Raw genomic sequence first — 18829 nt, 5'->3', positions numbered from 1 at the left:
AAAGGGCGGGATCACAGAGTTCAGTGAAACTCTAGAGATAAAAGGGGATTTACCTCAAAATATCAGCCTCCTGAGTTTAAATATTTAATAGATGACCTAATTCAGTGACTACTCTGCTAATGCAACGCTTTCACAATGGTTATGCAAGTTCTGCTTCCTATTTTCAGTAAGAGGGGCTTTCCTGCAATATTATCACGTGGCACACATTCTAAATACCTACAAAACTACACTATGAAGTAGGTTGGTTACTAGCTGATCCAGAGAGACAGTAATAAAATAAATCTTATAATTTAACAGAAGAATTACAGTGGTGCAACTGAGAGATTTTTTTAATGAAATTGTAGTAGATTGAGACATTTTTTTTTTAACCTTACAGTTGAAAGAGTTCCTCATAAAAGAATATATTACTGAAGTACTTATATATAACTGTACTTCTGAAAACAAGCAGCTCAATACTTGATATAGGCACAGCAGAAACAGTAATAATATAATACAATAAAAATCATAAATTCAGATATTAGCTATTATTTTGAAGATAACCAATAGCAAATTCTATGAAACGATTGCTTGATGGGTAAATCTATGCAAGCGGCTATGTATGGTACAGCAAAGTAAGAATGATATTAAACACGGATAAATGGCTTCAACTTCCATCTTTTACCCAGGACAGTCTCTGTCTGTGGTCAAGGGAAAGATTTCCCAGAAGTGAAAACAGGCTTGGAATAAGTTGCAGTGAGGTCTGAAGGTGTAGGGATACTGTACCCGCTGTTATACTAGTGTACAGAAACTGATTTAAACAAGAGTTTTTTTCTTGTTTGTATTATTTAATTAAACCTTAGGAAGCAGACCTCTGCCATCTCAACTACAAAACATTCTTGTCAGAACAAAGATTAAGTACGTGACTTTACAATCCCAATGGTATTAAACTAATCACTACTTTGTTACTTTTATATATATATAGATTCAATGGGAAACATCCAAAAAAATGCAACACAAGCCTACAAAAAGTGTAATAACTAGGAAAATTCCTTTTTCATTCTCTAGTCAATGATGGGGAAATAACAGAAAAATTCTGACTACTTTCCCAACTAAAATAAGCAGTAGCAATTTCCATATGCTTCACAACTACATTTTGCTACAAACTCAAAATATTTTTAAAAGATATTAAACACTCATTAATGCAACTTAATGCAGGACAATCAAGTCACTTAATCAGAGGCTGAGTTATACTACCAGTAGAAGTAACATCATTCTCCTCCTCATTTGCTTCAAATGACTTTGGTAGGTTAATGTTAATAGCTGCCCTCAGGTTAGCCCAGAAAAGGGCACGCTTGCTCCTCTCTTTTGGCCACTCCAGGTACGTTCTCTTTGCCATGAGAGCCTTCAGCTTGTGGTACCTCGCGGGGATAATATACTGAGGGATCGGCTCCAGCAAAATCAGGATTAAGCTGTTGCAGTTCTCACTAAACAGCTTGTGATGGGCGAAGTACAGCTCGTAGTGACACCACTCGCTCTGCACAAAGTTGGGAGACAACACAAAGATTGACTTGTAGCTCTTGTCTATGCAGTTAATGATATTCTCCACAATGCTCTTGCCGGGAACAAAGTTTCTCTCGTGCTGGCACAGCTGCACGCTGCCCTCCCCCTTCTCCAGGTTCGGGATCAGCTCGTTCTTCACCCACACGGAATCGCGCTCGCTGTAGGAAATGAAGGCGTGGAACTGCAGGACGGTTTCCCGCTCCTCGGGGCACTCGTGCCAAGCTCTGCGCTTCGTCTGCGTCCACTGCCACAGCATGCGCACGTACCACGGTACGTCCAAGTAGATGCACAGAAAGGCCACCACCCCCACCAGCACCAGCGTCAGCAGCAGAGCTGTCACCAGCAACAGGGTCGTGTTGCAAGCGAGCTCAGTCAAGTGGAAGTCCTTCAGCTGCGTTCCCCTCAGGTCCTCTGGGTACTCGCACACGTACGCCTCCGGCCAGCCGGACAGCTTCCCCCCAGACTGCCTCTCAAGACGCATGAAGGCCTGCAGTTCACAGGAGCACTTGAACGGATTGTGCCCGGCTTCCAGCTCCCGCACCCGCTGGCAGCTCTCAAAGAAGTCGGCAGAAGGGGTGAGGATCGAGTTCATCTCCATATTCAGGAACTCCAGGGCCGAAAAGCCACTGCACCCCGGCAGGTCAGCCAGCCTGTTTGACGCCAGGTTCAGCTCTTTCAAGGACTTCAGCTCAGCAATCCCCTGGGGGACGCTGGCGATCTGGTTGTTTTGTAGGTCCAGTTTGTTGACATTGACCGGCAAGCACCCAAACACGGACTCTGTCAACTGATTTGAGGACAGGTCCAGCTCCATCAGAGACTCGGTCCATTGGCAGTGCTCCTCGGCTCCATCGTTACGCAGCAAGTTGCTGCTCATGTCCAGATACCTCAGTGATTTCATATGCCTTGTCATGGAGCTCACCTTGGGAAGGCTCTCAAATTTATTCCTCTTCAAAATAAGTAACTTCAAATCTGCCAGAGTACTACAATTCTGGAACAATTCATCTGTCAGGGCATTGCGAGAAAAATTTAAATATTGAAATGAGCTTGCTTTCTCTGGACAAAGCATGTGTGGCATGTATGCATCATATATTGTCAAATTGGCAATATTCATCTCTGAAAACTCTCTGTATAGAATCTCCTGGTTGAAATAATAAACCTTATTACGAACATGCTCCAAAGTTAGCACTTTCATGGAGACATCCAGAGAGACTACTTGTTCCAGAGAGCTTAAGAAGGGTACAAATTTGTATGCAGTCAACACTCCCATTGGTCCCCGAAAAGTCAAATTTCTCACAGTCAGATTCTCCACGGGTGAATACCAAATAAGCAGGAAAATTTGCAAAATGATTGGCCATTCTAAGTCCACAGTGTCAAGCATCAGAGTTGTTGTCTTGATTTTCTTCAGAAGCTTTAAAGAAGGAGAGGGGAAATCTTTGTAGCTCAAGGTATATCTTATGTTAACAATTTTTAGGTTTTCTGAAGTGCTCATCCCATCATACAAGAGGGAAAAATTGAAGTTTTGGTTTGCCGAAAAAACAATGTGAAGGCTCTTTGTATTTAAGGCTGTCAGACTCTGAGGCTCATACAGAGAAAACTTTTCTAAGGTAAGGAAGAGAGTGTTCAGCTGTAAATGTGTGATGTGTCTGAAGTCTGACCTTCGTATCATCATGGCACTTAATCCTAGGTATTCCAAATGAAACATGGTCCCAAATTCCTGACAGATGGGCAAGACAGTAAAATTATTGAAAGAAAGATCTAAATGTCTAAGACATGAAAGCGTTTGACAATAAACTTTCCAAATGTTATTATGAGATAAATCTAAGTATTCTAAATCTTGATTAAAAATGAAGACATTAAAGTCAAGCTCTGTAATTAGATTATGAGAAAGATTTAATACTTGAAGGTCAGAAAGAGAAATAAATTCAGAGATACTAAGTTCAGAGATCCTATTATGTGATAAATCTAATACATGAGTATGGAGTGGAATGTTTTTTGGAACATCAGTTAGCAAAAGGCTTGAATAGTTTGCAATGAATTCATTTTCCACAGTTGGATGGATATTATTCCAAAGCGTGAGTGTAAAGACACAAGCAAAGACATAGATACTTGTAAGGGATCCCATTATGCCTTCTAGAATTATCTTGGTTCTTTAGAGAAACACAGAAGCACATCTCTGTTTCCTGTTCAATATGTCTCAGTGAGAAGTCCAACCCTGTGAAAAGAAAACACATGGAATTTTCTGAATGTGATGAATAGGTTCTCCGGCATAACTGAAGAACCTATATGAAGTAGCAGTACCCAAATCTGAAAGAAAACACTTAACACTTTAAAAGACTCCAAGATATTCTAGGTGTCATGAGAAATTTCCTACATTTTCCAAATTATCCCGTAGTTGCCAACTTGACAAAGAACCTCCCTAGAAATGGTGAGGGATGATGAATCTGGTTCCAGAGATCAAAAAGCAGAATGACTAAATGGTTGAGCCTATTGACAGCCTACATAGACTCAGAACGGCACCGGCTCTACCATGAAAATGCATGCTCTGGGCAGTACTATTGCGTTATCAAGACAAGACAACATAGACACAACAGACTGGCAACCAGATGTATGAATGACTCACCAATTCTTTTAGAAGACAGAGACCCATTTTTTTTTTCCTCTGCTGATTGTGGGGGTGGGGGAATTGGGCGGTGGGGGATATTCCTCTGTGTAATCTTTTGTTAATAAAAAATAAAAGCCTATTTTTTGTCAGTTCTGAGTGATAACACGTGTTAGTCCCTAGTAATTTGATTGCCTGATATCAAAACTCTTTCCTTTGCCTTCTAAATCTTCTACCAAGCTTAATCAAGTTTTCTTCCAAATAAGTAAAGCAAAAATATGTGTAATTAACATCACTAAGAGCAATAAAGGAATGAACCATTGAAGTATAAACCTACTTCTGGAGAATCAAACTGAGAAGTCAAATTCTGTCTTTCAGAAAGTTGTACTAGGCAATCCGAGCACAAAAGAGATCCTAAATGAAGCTGAGATGGTTGGTCAAAGTACAGTATCACTCGCAAGAAGAACCAAGATTACTTTAAAGAGTAGCTGACCCTGTTCTTCAGAGCCCAGGCTGACAAAAAAACTCTTGGATCAAATAAACTCTGGGGAGATGGGAAGTCAGGAACAAAGCAAGACTTTTTTTCCTGAAGGGAAAAAAAAAGAAAAAAAAAAAAAACGAAGACACTCTCTGGTCCATGCTCTATTGCCAGATGAATTGTAGTTTACTATACACACTATACTGTACAGTCCAAGGGACAATCCACCCTGTAGAGCACTGAAGTGTGCCAAACTCAAAGAATAGAGCAGATCTGTATAGCGAAGCAATATTAAGGATCAGCAGTAACCCATCCAACACCATTGTACGACAGTATTAAATTCGAGTTGGTTGAGAATGAAAATTGCCATTTTTTTTCCTTTCTTCTGTGTTGAAACTCAACATAAAAATGAGCATTTCCACTAAAATTTCAAAATGCCAGAATATCTTCCCCTGGTGAAGAAAGACAACACCTGAGATCTGATGGATTCCAAACCACCCATAACAAAAATTCTCAAATGTAAATAAAGTAGCAAATATTACCCACCTTTTGTGCATTGAATTCATCTCCAAGTGAAGGACCAGCATAAGACTTCTGCATACTCCGTTAACAACCTCAAGATGGATTTTCAAGCACATGTAATCTTCAAGCTGGAGAATCTCATACAAGATGTTAATTCCTTAACTACTGTGTCAGGAAGTAGGAAGAACAGTTTTTTACCTGTAGACTACAGAATTCCAATAAAGAATTACATTTCCCTGCAATGCAGATATTAACAACACAATGAAAGGAAATTTGTAACAGTCCAAACTCAAAGTACATTTACTTCTGCAATATTTACCTAACTATATGGTTTAGGAAGAAATAAACCTATCTGCAGTACAAAATGTTCCCCAAAAGCAAGAACATTTAAATAATTCTGCATTTCTAATTTCACGTCTGTTTCTGATGGTTACACAGATGTTCTGGAAGTTCATCAACTGCATCTCCTTTTTTGCACGCACAGAAAACAGGAAGCAGAACTTTCACAGCCAACTTCTCTGCGTATCAAAATCTCTTGCAGAGATCTACCCTCCTGAGTTAGTTTCCCCAACAAGCAGATTAATTAATGTAGCACATTAACAGACTCCAAATCTAGTAGTGGGGCAAACTGATGCAATTCAAAACATTTACAGGTCGGTCATCTTTACACTAGATATGGCTTGGATGGTTAAATCAGGGAAATCCCACATTGTAATTTAATTAAAAAAAAATTGGAAAAAAAATAAATCTAGAGATAGTATTTTCTATGATATGAAAGCTGCAGAGCAGCCATGAAGAATAAAGCCATAGAGGGCAATCTGGGAATGAAGGCATCCAATAAAGCAGTCATTCAATTAAAGTTTTGAACAGGAGCATGAGCCTAGTGAACAAATCAACAGAGCAGAGAGTCAGTGCACTGCAGAGGCAGATGTAAATAACCAAAACCAACATCTCACTCCCATGAGCCTCCAAACTAACACAACATGCTTCAGTAAGATTAATCAGCAAGGAAGAAAGAAGCCGAGATAAATAAGTGAACAAAGGTTCATTCTATCCTAATGAATTTTAAGATTAAATTCATGACATATATAATGAATCCTTCACGTATAAGCAGACTGGGGCATCTTGGATGACTGGACTCCATTTAAAGCTTACTCCCCACAGTGAAACAGTACCTTGGAGGAGACTTGAAGGCAAGAATGTATTCAGCTACAAAAAGCTGAGAAGTACGGCAATTTATTCTAACTAGTTGTGCCAGATACATTTGAAGCTTGCATTAGCTTCTTTTAAATCTTTTCCTTTGCCTTTCCAATTTTGCAAAGAATGTAAACTTTTTGCTTTGCTGGAAGAAAATTTCTGGGTTTCAATGTGAGACTGATGAGTGAGATAGTGTTGCTGAAACCTGACAGCAAACCATTCTGCTTTCCTCAATGCAGTGGATCTGAGTAACTCATTACAAGTTGAGACACCTGTGACCCTAGACAAGTCTGGGGATCACGAATGCTTCTGTCTGATTGTCAGCTGATACAGTTTTTTCTTAATGTTAAAGGAGAAGTTCCCATTGGGGAGCATTAATCCATGAAAATGAATAGACTAAGGCACTTGTTGACAGAACAATGGCAGTTTTCCTTCCACTATAACTACTGAAAAATCTTTGCTGTCTTGACAAAATCAAATATACTATCAGCTTTCTTCAGAACTGACTCCAGTGCACACAGGGTTGTCAAAATGAAAAGTACCCACACCTTTATTTATAATATGTTTAATTTCCTTACCACCCTTCTTTAGGAGACATTAAAGTACATTCAGAATACAGTTTTGTACTGCATAAAATACAGTTTTGTACAGTTGTACCATAAAGAAAATTTGGAACTAGTGAAAATAAAACTGACACTCCTAAATACCTCTGTTAATTCATTAGGGACATTGCACAATGTTATTTTTACTAACCCATTCAGCAAAGGTTTGTTTGAGGGTGGTTTCGGTTTACTGATTAAGCCATTTTGCATGATAGCAAAAACTAAAAAGCAGTGTGTACCTGTTCAAGCATCCTGAATGTAGTAGGTAAATACCACCCCTTCTGTCCTGAACATAGCTGTACTCATGCAGATACCTTGTTCCATTTTTTAAGCTTATACTGCTGTATTTTGGGGGGGTTCATTTTTGGTTTTGGTTTTGGTTAAGTGCTTTTTCTTTTTTTTGGTTGTTTTTTGTAGCTTATTCTACCAATGAGCACTTACTTTCACAAACAGCCCTTCCTGCACGTATATCTCACACGTCTGCCTATATATTGTGTTTACTTACCTAGGGAGGAACTGCAGCTACACTCAGCTGAGTATCAGAAGTTATTTAGCGCTGGACCAGCGCTGTCCTGAAGGGTCGAAGGATGTCCCCAATAGGAACTGCTAAAGGGAACTTACATGTGCAAAACATTGAGTTAAAACAGCCAGAGCAGTTAGACTCATCCAAGCACTTACAAGCAGTTAACAGTTATCAGAAGTTGCAAGTGGCTAGGTCAGTGTTTGGTCATATAGAGGACCTTAACTTCAATGGCAGCTCTTTCGTTGTCACAACTTACTCCCATGGGTCAAGTAGGCAAAATGAATGCTAAATGCCACCACAAGTTAAACTGAGCAGAGATTTACCACATTTAATGCCTAAACCTATTTTGCTTGGGCAAAGACAGACACCAGGCACACAACTTTCTCAGTTACTGGCTTATCAATACCTCTTGACTGAGCAGTGAGTGCAAATGAGTGTTATAGTGTTATATAAACGAGCTTCAATGATGATGCTTTGTAGCATTTCTAAAGCTAAAAAAGAGCTGAGCTCTCAGCAAGGCAACCCCTCTGTGTGTTGTGACTTCCATTCTGTCATAGTTTGGTTTCCTTTATGCTACACACTACATAAATATATATGTGTGTGTGTGCTTTCACTTCATTCTGCACATTTTCTAGGTTTTGGAGGGTGGTTAACTCCCACATTATCAGTTTTGTATGTTGATATTGTTCTGCATGTGAAATAGCATTCCTGCTAGTCACTGAGATGACTAGTCAAATGCCAGGAATATGCTGATATGGTATCCGACATCAGAATATATTTACATACACCCTTTTTTGACGCTTGGGAGCTACCTTCCAGAATGTGCCGATACAAGTGCCAGAAAAGAGGCTGACACAGGATGTGAGGCTAACACATGGCCCCACGTCTGGGAAAAAATCCTTCTTGGACTGAAACTGGTTTTATATAGTGTTCAGAGTATGGCAGAGGCTAAAATAATTGTTTGGAATATCCTGATATATCTCTTGAGAAATCTCTGCTGGGGAATCTGAGAAACTGGATGCAGTAATTCACAGCATGTGTAGCTGATTTGTCAATTATCTGGCACATAACGTAAATGTAGCTTGTCCTTCTGACTTCGTGAATAGAGGTCTTACCAGTTGTCCCAAGACCTGGCAAATCTTTTCAGCCTCTGACTGGTTATTGCCTTTCTGATCAGAAACTCATAGCTGTGCTGCAAAAGATACTATTTCAGCTGAAATCGACAGCTGCTTAGAATCATGAAATCGTAGAATCATCTAGGTTGGAAAAGACCTTCAAGATCACCAAGTCCAACCATCAGCCTCACCACGGAGTCCCATCACTAAACTATGTCCCTAAACGCCATGTCTCCTAAACACCTCTTAAGTACCTCCAGGGATGGGGACTCAAGCAACTCCATGTCCTTCTTGTAGTGAGGGGCCCAAAACCAAACACCCTGCTTGAGATGCAGTCTCCCCCGTGCTGCATACAAGAGGACAATCCTTTCCGCAGTCATGCAACTGGACGTGGCCCATGGGCCCAGCCCGTCCAGATCCCTTGTAGAACCCTCCTGCCCTCAGGCAGATCGACGCTGCCGCCCAGCTTGGTGTTGTCTGGGAGCTCAGTGTGGGTGCACTCGATCCACTCATCCAGAGCAGTGCCAAGCTACAGCCACCAAAAGGCAAAGTACCTCATCCTTTTTTCTCTTTAAGAATAAAATCCCCCTTCCTTCCCCACTCAGTCCGGTTCTGTCACAGCCATGCCTGTTCCCTTGCACAGGATATTCACAGAGCTCTGTATCTGGGTCCCGTGCTTTATGTTCTTCAATCTGAAACTTAACCCAGTAATACTCTCAAATTCTGGACTTCTAGACATCTCAGGATACATAATTTTCTTTCTTGCAACCTAATTTTAACAGAGAGCCTATGACCAAGATGTAATGTAGATCTCTGAAGGCACCAGCAATTCAGTCCCTCTTCCACAGGACCATACCAAGTGCTCCAGATTTTATTTCACAGAGAAATATTTACTACAATATTTCAAGCACAGTTGAAAAAAAATAAATATTCAAGTTATATCTTTGTGTCAATCTCAAGTGATTTCCAGTAAACTAGGCTAAATTTTTCCTCTAGTAAGGCAGCATAGACAATTCTGTAGAAATAGTGTTCTATAACAAAAAGTGAAATATATTTACAACAAATAGAAATCATAAAGTATTTATTGGTTCATCAAAAAAAAAAAAAAGAAAAAAGAAAAGAAAAGAAACTGCATTAGAAAGGTTCTTAATCTCTTTCTCCACACCTCTGCCCCTCAGCCACTGGCAGGTTAATATTAATAGCTGCCCTCAGGTTAGCCCAGAAAAGGGCACGCTTGCTCCTCTCTTTCGGCCACTCCAGGTACGTTCTCTTTGCCATGAGAGCCTTCAGCTTGTGGTACCTCGCGGGGATAATATATGGAGGAATCGGCTCCAGCAAAATCAGGATTAAGCTGTTGCAGTTCTCACTAAACAGCTTGTGATGGGCAAAGTACAGCTCGTAGTGACACCACTCGCTCTGCACAAAGTTGGGAGACAACACAAAGATTGACTTGTAGCTCTTGTCTATGCAGTTAATGATATTCTCCACAATGCTCTTGCCGGGAACAAAGTTTCTCTCGTGCTGGCACAGCTGCACGCTGCCCTCCCCCTTCTCCAGGTTCGGGATCAGCTCGTTCTTCACCCACACGGAATCACGCTCGCTGTAGGAAATGAAGGCGTGGAACTGCAGGACGGTTTCCCGCTCCTCGGGGCACTCGTGCCAAGCTCTGCGCTTCGTCTGCGTCCACTGCCACAGCATGCGCACGTACCACGGCACGTCCAGGTAGATGCACAGAAAGGCCACCACCCCCACCAGCACCAGCGTCAGCAGCAGAGCTGTCACCAGCAACAGGGTCGTGTTGCAAGCGAGCTCAGTCAAGTGGAAGTCCTTCAGCTGCGTTCCCCTCAGGTCCTCTGGGTACTCGCACACGTACGCCTCCGGCCAGCCGGACAGCTTCCCCCCAGACTGCCTCTCAAGACGCATGAAGGCCTGCAGCTCACAGGAGCACTTGAACGGATTGTGCCCGGCTTCCAGCTCCCGCACCCGCCAGCAGCTCTCAAAGAAGTCGGCAGAAGGGGTGAGGATCGAGTTCATCTCCATATTCAGGAACTCCAGGGCCGAAAAGCCACCGCACCCCGGCAGGTCAGCCAGCCTGTTTGACGCCAGGTTCAGCTCTTTCAAGGACTTCAGCTCAGCAATCCCCTGGGGGACGCTGGCGATCTGGTTGTTTTGTAGGTCCAGTTTGTTGACATTGACCGGCAAGCACCCAAACACGGACTCTGTCAACTGATTTGAGGACAGGTCCAGCTCCATCAGAGACTCGGTCCATTGGCAGTGCTCCTCGGCTCCATCGTTACGCAGCAAGTTGCTGCTCATGTCCAGATACCTCAGTGATTTCATATGCCTTGTCATGGAGCTCACCTTGGGAAGGCTCTCAAATTTATTCTTCTGCAAGATAAATGTCTCCAGTTGAATTAATTTATCACAGTTTTGAAAAAGCAGATCTGTTAAATCATTGTTTCTAAAATTTATGTATCTAAAGGGACTGTCAAGCGAAGGACATAGCATATGTATCATCTCTGATTCTGCTACTGTCAAGGCTTCAATGTTCATGTTTGCAAATATCTGGTACAGGTCATCCTGTGAAAAGTATAGATCTGTGACTAGAATGTTCTTCAATGCCAGTGCTTTCATGGAAGTACCCGAATACCTGAAGTTATAAGATTCAACGTCCGACAATTGCGTAAAGTTGTTGATATTGAAATATTCAATGGATGAGTGCCATACAGTCTGAAGAAGTTCAAGAAAAATATTCCAGTCCACTGACATATTTGTCAGTGTCAGATTTTGTAGCCTGGAGCCTTTTCTGAAATCAGACAATAAAGTTATTAATTTTTTTACATTGCCATTTGTGATTTGTGACAATGACAGGCTTTCTGTAGTATTTTCTACTACAACCCAATTGTATTCAACTTTGGACTGCTGACGATTTTTATACAACAGTGGAAGGCTCATGATGCTTTTGTCAGAACCACCTTCTGGAAAATTATTAGAAACAGATGTAAAGAGTTCATTTTCCACAGACAGGCTGATATTGTTCCAAAAAGTTAATACAAACAGACACTCATACACAAAAAAGTTTCCGAGATATCTCATATTCTTTGTCATACTGGTTTATGGCTCCTTGCAGATGTTCAATATTTATACATCCATCTTTATTCTGATCCTGTAACAACAACAAAAACAGATCATATCATTAAGTGTATATCCAACAGCCATCATAGACCAACTTTTTTAAGGTTCAAATTTTCTGCCTCTCCCTTTGACTCAGAAAGCAATTATTATAAACCTATTACCATTCACGAGAGGCGTTCCTGAATTATTTATTTAATTTCATTATTTAAGTAAGTGTATTTAATTTTATTAAATAATTTTATTATTTAATTAAGACATTCCTTCATTATTTAATTATTATTTGATGGTGCATTTTCATGCTTTATGATAGGATAAGCAGGGGGAAAAAAAACAGGAACCATATCTCTCTCCTGTTCCACAGCAGTGTTTTGATTGGGTTAAATAGTGGACATGATGAAAACACTGGGTAAGGTGTTTTTTATTTTTATTTTATTTTTGAATTAAAACAGAGCAGCACCTTCAGTATTGAATGCCAAACACTTGGGTTATTATCCTGGCAAAGACATAAACCAGTCTCTCTTTATTTCTGTACAACGCTGGTCAGAAATTCCATCTTAGCTGAGGTCTAAATATGGAACTAACTCCAATGGAACTAATCTATCTTTCTGGTTTAGCATACTATCATGTATTAACATTTCAGTGATTCAGGAATCAGAGGAAATAATCTTAAAAATTACTTTTTCACTTTAAAGCTTATTCTATACATCATACTTCATTTCTCAGCCCCATATGAAAACAAATTATCCAAAAAAGAAAGGGAAAGATAGGAGAGACAGCACAAAACAGAACATGGGCAATTCATATTCTCTGCTGTCACGCTGATAAGCCTTATGGTGGTGCTCTATGATTCTTTGTTTCTGTCACTATAGACAAGAGAATTCACATCTAGTTTGCAAGTGACACTTTGTACCATTGTTGCATACAAGCCATACTATTGTCTGTTCCTGACTGAAGAGGTAAAATCTTAAAGTAAGCCCTTGCTTCTATCAAATGTTCACTCTTGTTTTAGATTATAGCAGTTTAACCACACGAATATAACACAGGCGTAACTCTACTGAATACAGAATCAGATGCACATTTAATTAACGTGTAAAAACTGCCATAAATTAGAGCCTGTTATTGGTATCTCTTTAATTAAATGACAGTACACTGGCCACTGGCATAGTCTGAGTTCTCCTGTTCTGCCTACATACTATAAAGATTAGGCATATATTAAAAAGCAAAAGAAGCATTTTACCATAAATTGCATGCCATTAGTCCTCACTTACCACTCTAGTGCAATCACTTACTTGAAGATGAATATATTCCCCAAATGTCTTGACAAAAGTAGCCAAATTAAGTCATATAATGAAGTTGTTTCCTTCCTTTTTTTTTTTTTTAATATATTTACCTATTTACTAAAAGGCAATCATTATTTTTTTCTGAAACCTGTCAAGAACCCTTTAGGAAGATGATGGCACTCAACTTACAGTGATAATAGACTTCAATGAAATCCAAGGTGAGTAGAAGTGTTCATTTATTGCTCATCTTCTGTACTAATTTTTCTGTTCCAAAACCATTTGTAACATTTCTGCAGTGAGAAAATACAAGTGAAATTAATTACTGAAAAGTGAAAGAGAAAGAAAACTAGTAAATACAAGTGCTAAATTCAGCGAAGCCGTTTAGGAACTCAGGAAACTCATACAACCTCCTATCTCACAGACAGACATACACACACATTTACAATGTTCTTTCATCTTTGAGTAGCAACTTCCTATTACAATACTGATTAATTACTGTAAGATCTATTTTATAGTCAAAATTACCAGTCACGACAAGGAAAAACGAACCCCCAACTATTGAGCTCCATCTATTATGATTCCCACAAAGACAATGCCTTTACTCTTCCACAAGCTCCATTAAAAAGAACAGGTGACTCCTTAGGACTTCTTGAGAGTTCTCAATAAATACATCTACACATTAATAAATTAACCTAAAAGACACCAGAACTACAAGCATGCCCTGATACTTAAATACTCATTGAAACACCTAAAAATAAGCTTATTATTTAGCAATACAAACATTTGTTCTGCTATCACCTACCTTAATGGGAAACTTCAGAGCATTTTGCTCAATAAGTGCTAAGTCACGTAGCTTTATCCTCGTTTGTGAGGCACGCTTCTGAGAACTGAGGTTTTACTTCATGACCTCCTATAAGCAGCTCTCCTCAGTGATTCGTAAGTTTTGTTATGCTTCCCGTGCCAACAGCAAATTTTTTTCTTCAGCAAAGGAAGTCTGGTGACAGAAATGATGCTGCAACAAATCCTGGAACTGCAAAAGGGTATGCTTTGCCTGAAAACGAAGCAGCAAAAAGAGGAAACGGCGTGAGGCATCCGACTGTGACCAGAACCGCAAGTTGTTTGCCAAGAGCCAGCCCACGGCTCCTCACAGGGCTGCGGGCAGCACTGCAGGCACTTACTGGAAGTTGGCGTACGCACCTCCCAGTTACTTTCGGCTGCACTTCCTGGAAATGCAGCCAAGGTGCGGGGTGTCACCTGAAAGGCTAACTCCCTGCTGTGTAATCCTACAGCCGCATATTTCAGCCCCTCTCCGCCTCCTGAGGAGAGCGGGGCCGTGAGGGGCAGTAATGGCAGTCAGGGCGACTCTCCCCGCGGCGGGGCAGTGCTGCCGGCGCCGCCGGTTGCCCGCAGCCCCGGGCGCAACAGGCGGCTGCCTCGGAAGGACATGAGGGAGAAGGACCGAGAGAAGAGCCCTCCCTCCTCCCAGCGGCCCGGCCCGGCACAGCACGGACGGCCCGCGGCCGCCTGGCCATTGCTTCCTCCTCCCCCCGCTGCTGCCGACGTGGCGGGGCGGGGAAGGAGCAGGGGGCGCGCCGGCAAGGGGACTGCTGAGCGGTAAGGAGCACGGCGATTTCTTGGTTTGTTTTGTTTTTCCCTGACACTTTCCTGCGGGCCCCTCACTAACAACTCAAGCCCGGAGGGGATTAAACCAGGAGAAGAAACAAAAAAAAAAAAAAAAGAGGAAGAAGAAAGGGGAAGCAGCGGGTTTGAGGGAGCGGCTGCTCCCGCCTCGCCCTGCCCGCGGGGGCAGGTGGCAGCTGGGAGAAAAGCGACCCCGGGAGGGAGCGCAGTGTCGCCGGGGATTTTCCCCGGGGGACAAAAACGAACAAAAAAAAGTTATCAAGTTATCCCTGAGCGAGGCGGCGCCAGGCGCTTTCGGGGCGGGATGAAACTCCGCGGGCGGCCACCGCACCTCAGAGGTGCCGCGGAGCCTGAGGGGCTGGGGGTCGCCTCTGGCCTCGACGCCTTCTTCTGGATCCGTCAGGGGAGAGGGGCTCCCTCACGACAGAGCTGTCGCGGTCATGTCACGTCGGTACAGCCCGCAGCGACGCCTTGCCCCAGGGTCAAGCACGAGTGGACGGCTTCTTGGTTTCTGACTGATTTTGGGAGTTTGCTGTTAGCTGTTCGGGTCCCCAAAAGCAGGCTCAGCAAAGGACTTGCAGGGACCACAGCGGCCCCCAGAGATGAGCCAGTCCTGCCACTATCCGTGTGCACATGTGAGCCTTTAAAATTTGTACTGGTGTTGGGTATTTGATCATTCAGATCCAGTCCCAGTGCAAAACTGTGATGCATGTATCTACAGGTTTTACTGGGTTTAGTAGAGGATCCTCGTAACTGACACAAATAGAAGCATTTTCTTTAGGTGATGCTACCCATCACACAGAGTACTGTAAAATTATAGCAATATTTGCCTACATTATTTTATGGTGTTTGCTGTATTCGTAATAGAAAACTTCAAATGTTTGTAGCAAATGTAAACATTCTGACTTGTAAATGCATATTTGCTAAAGATAATTAAGTTACAGCGTAAGCTAAAGTAATGTAAGTGGCATCAAGTGTTTATTTATTTATGCCTCTTGTTCACTGATCCTAAATGCTATTCTCGGTACTGTTCAAACAGCTGCTCTAGTTCAAATTAGATAAACAGGCTGCTAAGGCCACAGCTGTACATGATTCTACAGACTTTAATAAAAGGTACTAGTATAAGTACATGCTTGACAGGCAGGTGTCTTACTAATCCCAGTTATATTCTGCTTTTCACCCTCTTTTCTTTTTTGCCAGTCTCTTTTAGAACCTCAGGCATTCCAACAGGTACGAGGTTCTGGACTGTTTTTAGTTCAAATGGGAGTCAGTGAAAAGACAGCATCAGCAGACAGGGTTGCTTGAGTTTATTTTCTGCCACTCAGCTCTGCATGTAGACAAGACCTTGCAATGACAGCTCTCTGTCAAGGTTTGTCTTTCAAGTATGGTGCCAGGCATACTGTTGTTGTCAACAAGTAAATAGTAGTAATTGTGACTAAAGTCCAGTGCTCTTGGCCTCTGCCAGTGCCGCTTCTTAATCAGCTGCAGAGCTTGCTCCGTGGCCATTTCTTTCTCTGTGTGGGTCCTTAGTGCAATGACTACAATGTTGTGGAGAATGCTTGGAAATATGTCAATAACTGTACCTCATGCAAGCTTACCTTGGCTTCAGAATTGAAGTTTAATCACACAGCTTAATTCCAGAACTGATCCCTGACATTTTAGGAACAGGTGAGAAGTGTTACCCAAACAGTAAGCCTTTGAGATAAGCAGTACAGACTCTATGTGAGCAGCAAATGTTTCCTATCTTTGAACTGGCTGCAGGGACCATGGCCTGTTGTGTTTTCAAATTACAACCCATCTCCAATGTATTAATATTACTGCAGCTTTTACTGGTGCTTTTTTCAGCTCCTTGGCATCTTTCTCTCTATCATTCAGAAGATGATAGGAACGTGTGTAAGTGGAGGTGGTGAAAATAGGAGCAAGAACTGCTTGGCCAATATGTTCTAGAGCCATTGCAGCTCAGATTATCACATTTTCCAGTATCCCATCAATACACCTAATAAGGAACATAGGAATTAACCATGTGGAAGCTCTTATAGTTGACTTCTCCAGGCAAATGAATATCCTTTCTCACTCAACCAGCAATATTTTGGAAAACAAAAGAATAATGCTGCTCTTTGTACTTGAGTGCAGTCCTGCAAGGTGAATAGAGTATTCAAAGTATAATCGTGTCAGGGCCAGCATGCTGTATGTACCACAGGGCTCCGTGCTTCAGGAGACCTTACATCAAGGCTATGGTTTTTTTTCAGCAATAGCTTTTGGGAAACACTCCATATTATATGATTATTCATCTAAAAAGACTAATTTATTTTCTGTATTCAGAATTGAAAATGTCTGAAGACTTAGGTGATGGCATTCCACCTGAAGAAAAATCTGAAGTAGTGGAAATGCCCAGCAATGATGTATTGCCTCACGAGTCAGTACCAGACCTTGTGGAGGCTGAGATCTTGCCTACATCTTCACATGAGGAACATGGACAGGCTGCTCAGAGTGCCAGTAATGGACAGAAAGGAGACGTATTTATTAATGAAAATCCTTTGACTGAAAACATAGCTGAAAATCTGCCTTCCAATGGAGAGCTGGCTGAAGACATGCCCACTGAGTGCAATGAGACTGTAAGCCTTGATGCAGAACCTGAGTCTGAAGAAACACCACCTGAACAAAGCAGTCCAGTGAGTAATATTTTCATTTCCATAAATGTTCTCCCCTCCCTGCTCTGTAAGAACAGAGTTTTGTAAAATTTGTATACTGCTTTTTACAAAAACCTAAGGAGTTACATACAGAGAACCTGCATGGGAATAAAATCAGTTAGACTGACTGCAGCGCCAAGCCTTTGGAAACTAGGAACAGCTGAATTTCTCTTCACAGGGTGATATTAATTTGGTCTCTCTAGCTTGGTTGCAATTAAACTGTGCCAGAGCTTGTCTTACTAAGAATCTAGTCCATTTTGAATACTCTTATAATTTATCTGGTGTTCTGTACAAATGTGCTTCATTCAGTTCACAGAACAAACCTGAAAGAGGACCGAACTTAAGCTGCATATGCAGCACTGAGACTTGTGCTTTCCAGTTTTCAAGACATTAGCCTCACACAAATAATCCATCTTTCACAAGATTCACTGAAACTGGCAGCCTTCATTCTAGGCCAGTGTTGTTTGATGTGTGATCCTCCAGCCTCTGGGAGTCCTGAGCAATTGTAAGAAGTTCATTAAAAAAGAAAAGTGCTTTTTTACAGTCTACATGACATTCAATGCACATGATGACATAGCTAAAGATATTTATATCTCCACTGGAACATTTTCAGGTATCCACAAATTGGAAAAGGTTCAAATGCATTTGTTTAGTCCCTCTACCAGTAACAGGGCCCTGCCTCCAAGACGTTACAGGGGATGTATACAGTGCACAATGCAGAGCTGCTTGGGATACTTCAGCTTTTGTTCATGAGTTAATTGTGCAGAGGCAATAAGTTACATGCAATTGAGACAACAGTTCCTTAATATGATTTAAATATGGAGTAGTGATAGTTGTTCAATTCCATGTGTTAATCGAAAAAGGTGGGCAGCACCTCTTCTGGCTGTGTTTTGATTGAACAGTTGTTAGGAATTCCCTGTGCACATCTACTGGGTTACACCTATGAGGAGACTCAGGCAGAGAAGCCTCTAGCTCTGGCTCCCCATGGAACAAAGAAAGGAGATGGATGCCTGCCTGTCCCAAAGAATAACCGCAATACATTTGCATGGCTTTGTAAGATTAGGTGCCTGAAGAAATATTAGGACATCCCTAAAGACGTCCCTAGAGTTTTATGTGCTTTCAGGAATAGGTGCTTTGAATTAAGCTTCCTATTTTGCTTTCTTGTGCACAGAGATTTGAATTTCACATAATGCCCAATCTAACACTGTCTGTAAGTGATTAGGATCCCATTAAGAATCTGTTGCTCTTTTAGGAATGAAAAAAACTTTAAAAATCTGGCTTCTGGCGACCAAACTCTGAACATGGAGGCAATATAAATCAGTCATTGTAATAAAACTACAGAAGTGCGTGTCTGCCCAGGGACAGTATATGTGAAATAAGCTAGAATGACACTTCACTGTGACACATAGTTCTTAACTAATCCTCAGTACAGACACTCTTCTCATTGCAGTTGTAGACACATTCACTGAACAGCCAGTCCTTCCCAGTCAAATGTTGCAATTCCTTAG

General features: G+C 41.6%; 3 protein-coding genes across 6 annotated transcripts in view; 1 reads left to right on the top strand and 2 right to left on the bottom strand.

Annotated features, from left to right (window-relative positions):
* Positions 1-314: 314 nt before the first annotated feature.
* Positions 315-5584, bottom strand: LOC308193819 (toll-like receptor 1). Of its 2 annotated transcripts, XM_080588863.1 has the most exons (3): positions 5458-5584; positions 5163-5343; positions 315-3751 (listed from the first exon to the last, which is right to left on the bottom strand). In XM_080588863.1, exon 3 carries the CDS (start codon positions 3659-3661, stop codon positions 1205-1207), a length of 2457 nt encoding a protein of 818 aa, XP_080444989.1. In that variant the 5' UTR covers positions 3662-3751; positions 5163-5343; positions 5458-5584; the 3' UTR covers positions 315-1204. The 2 variants fall into 2 exon arrangements, with proteins under 2 accessions (XP_080444989.1, XP_080444990.1); XM_080588864.1 differs by lacking the exons at positions 5163-5343; positions 5458-5584 and having other exon boundaries at positions 315-3253; positions 3646-3751.
* A 4056-nt stretch (positions 5585-9640) lies between these two features.
* Positions 9641-13931, bottom strand: LOC308194657 (toll-like receptor 1). The gene is made up of 3 exons (XM_080590818.1): positions 13793-13931; positions 13180-13280; positions 9641-11741 (listed from the first exon to the last, which is right to left on the bottom strand). Exon 3 carries the CDS (start codon positions 11681-11683, stop codon positions 9722-9724), a length of 1962 nt encoding a protein of 653 aa, XP_080446944.1. The 5' UTR covers positions 11684-11741; positions 13180-13280; positions 13793-13931; the 3' UTR covers positions 9641-9721.
* Positions 13932-14470: 539 nt separating this feature from the next.
* Positions 14471-18829, top strand: part of FAM114A1 (family with sequence similarity 114 member A1) — a 34597-nt gene continuing 30238 nt past the window's right edge. Inside the window, exons 1-2 of one of the 3 annotated variants that reach the window (XM_080590819.1) lie at positions 14471-14604; positions 16954-17303. In XM_080590819.1, the coding sequence (XP_080446945.1) occupies positions 16962-17303 (342 nt within the window). In that variant the 5' untranslated portion in view covers positions 14471-14604; positions 16954-16961. Of the gene's footprint in view, positions 14628-14699; positions 15267-16953; positions 17304-18829 lie in introns of those variants that run through there. The other 2 variants (XM_080590820.1, XM_080590821.1) reach the window with 2 other exon arrangements.

This window comes from Anser brachyrhynchus (genome assembly GCF_964034855.1).
Source record: "Anser brachyrhynchus genome assembly, chromosome: 4".
Classification (NCBI taxonomy): Eukaryota; Metazoa; Chordata; class Aves; order Anseriformes; family Anatidae; genus Anser; species Anser brachyrhynchus.
Note: the sequence above shows the minus strand (reverse complement) of the source record. Positions and strands in the feature narration are given on the sequence as shown.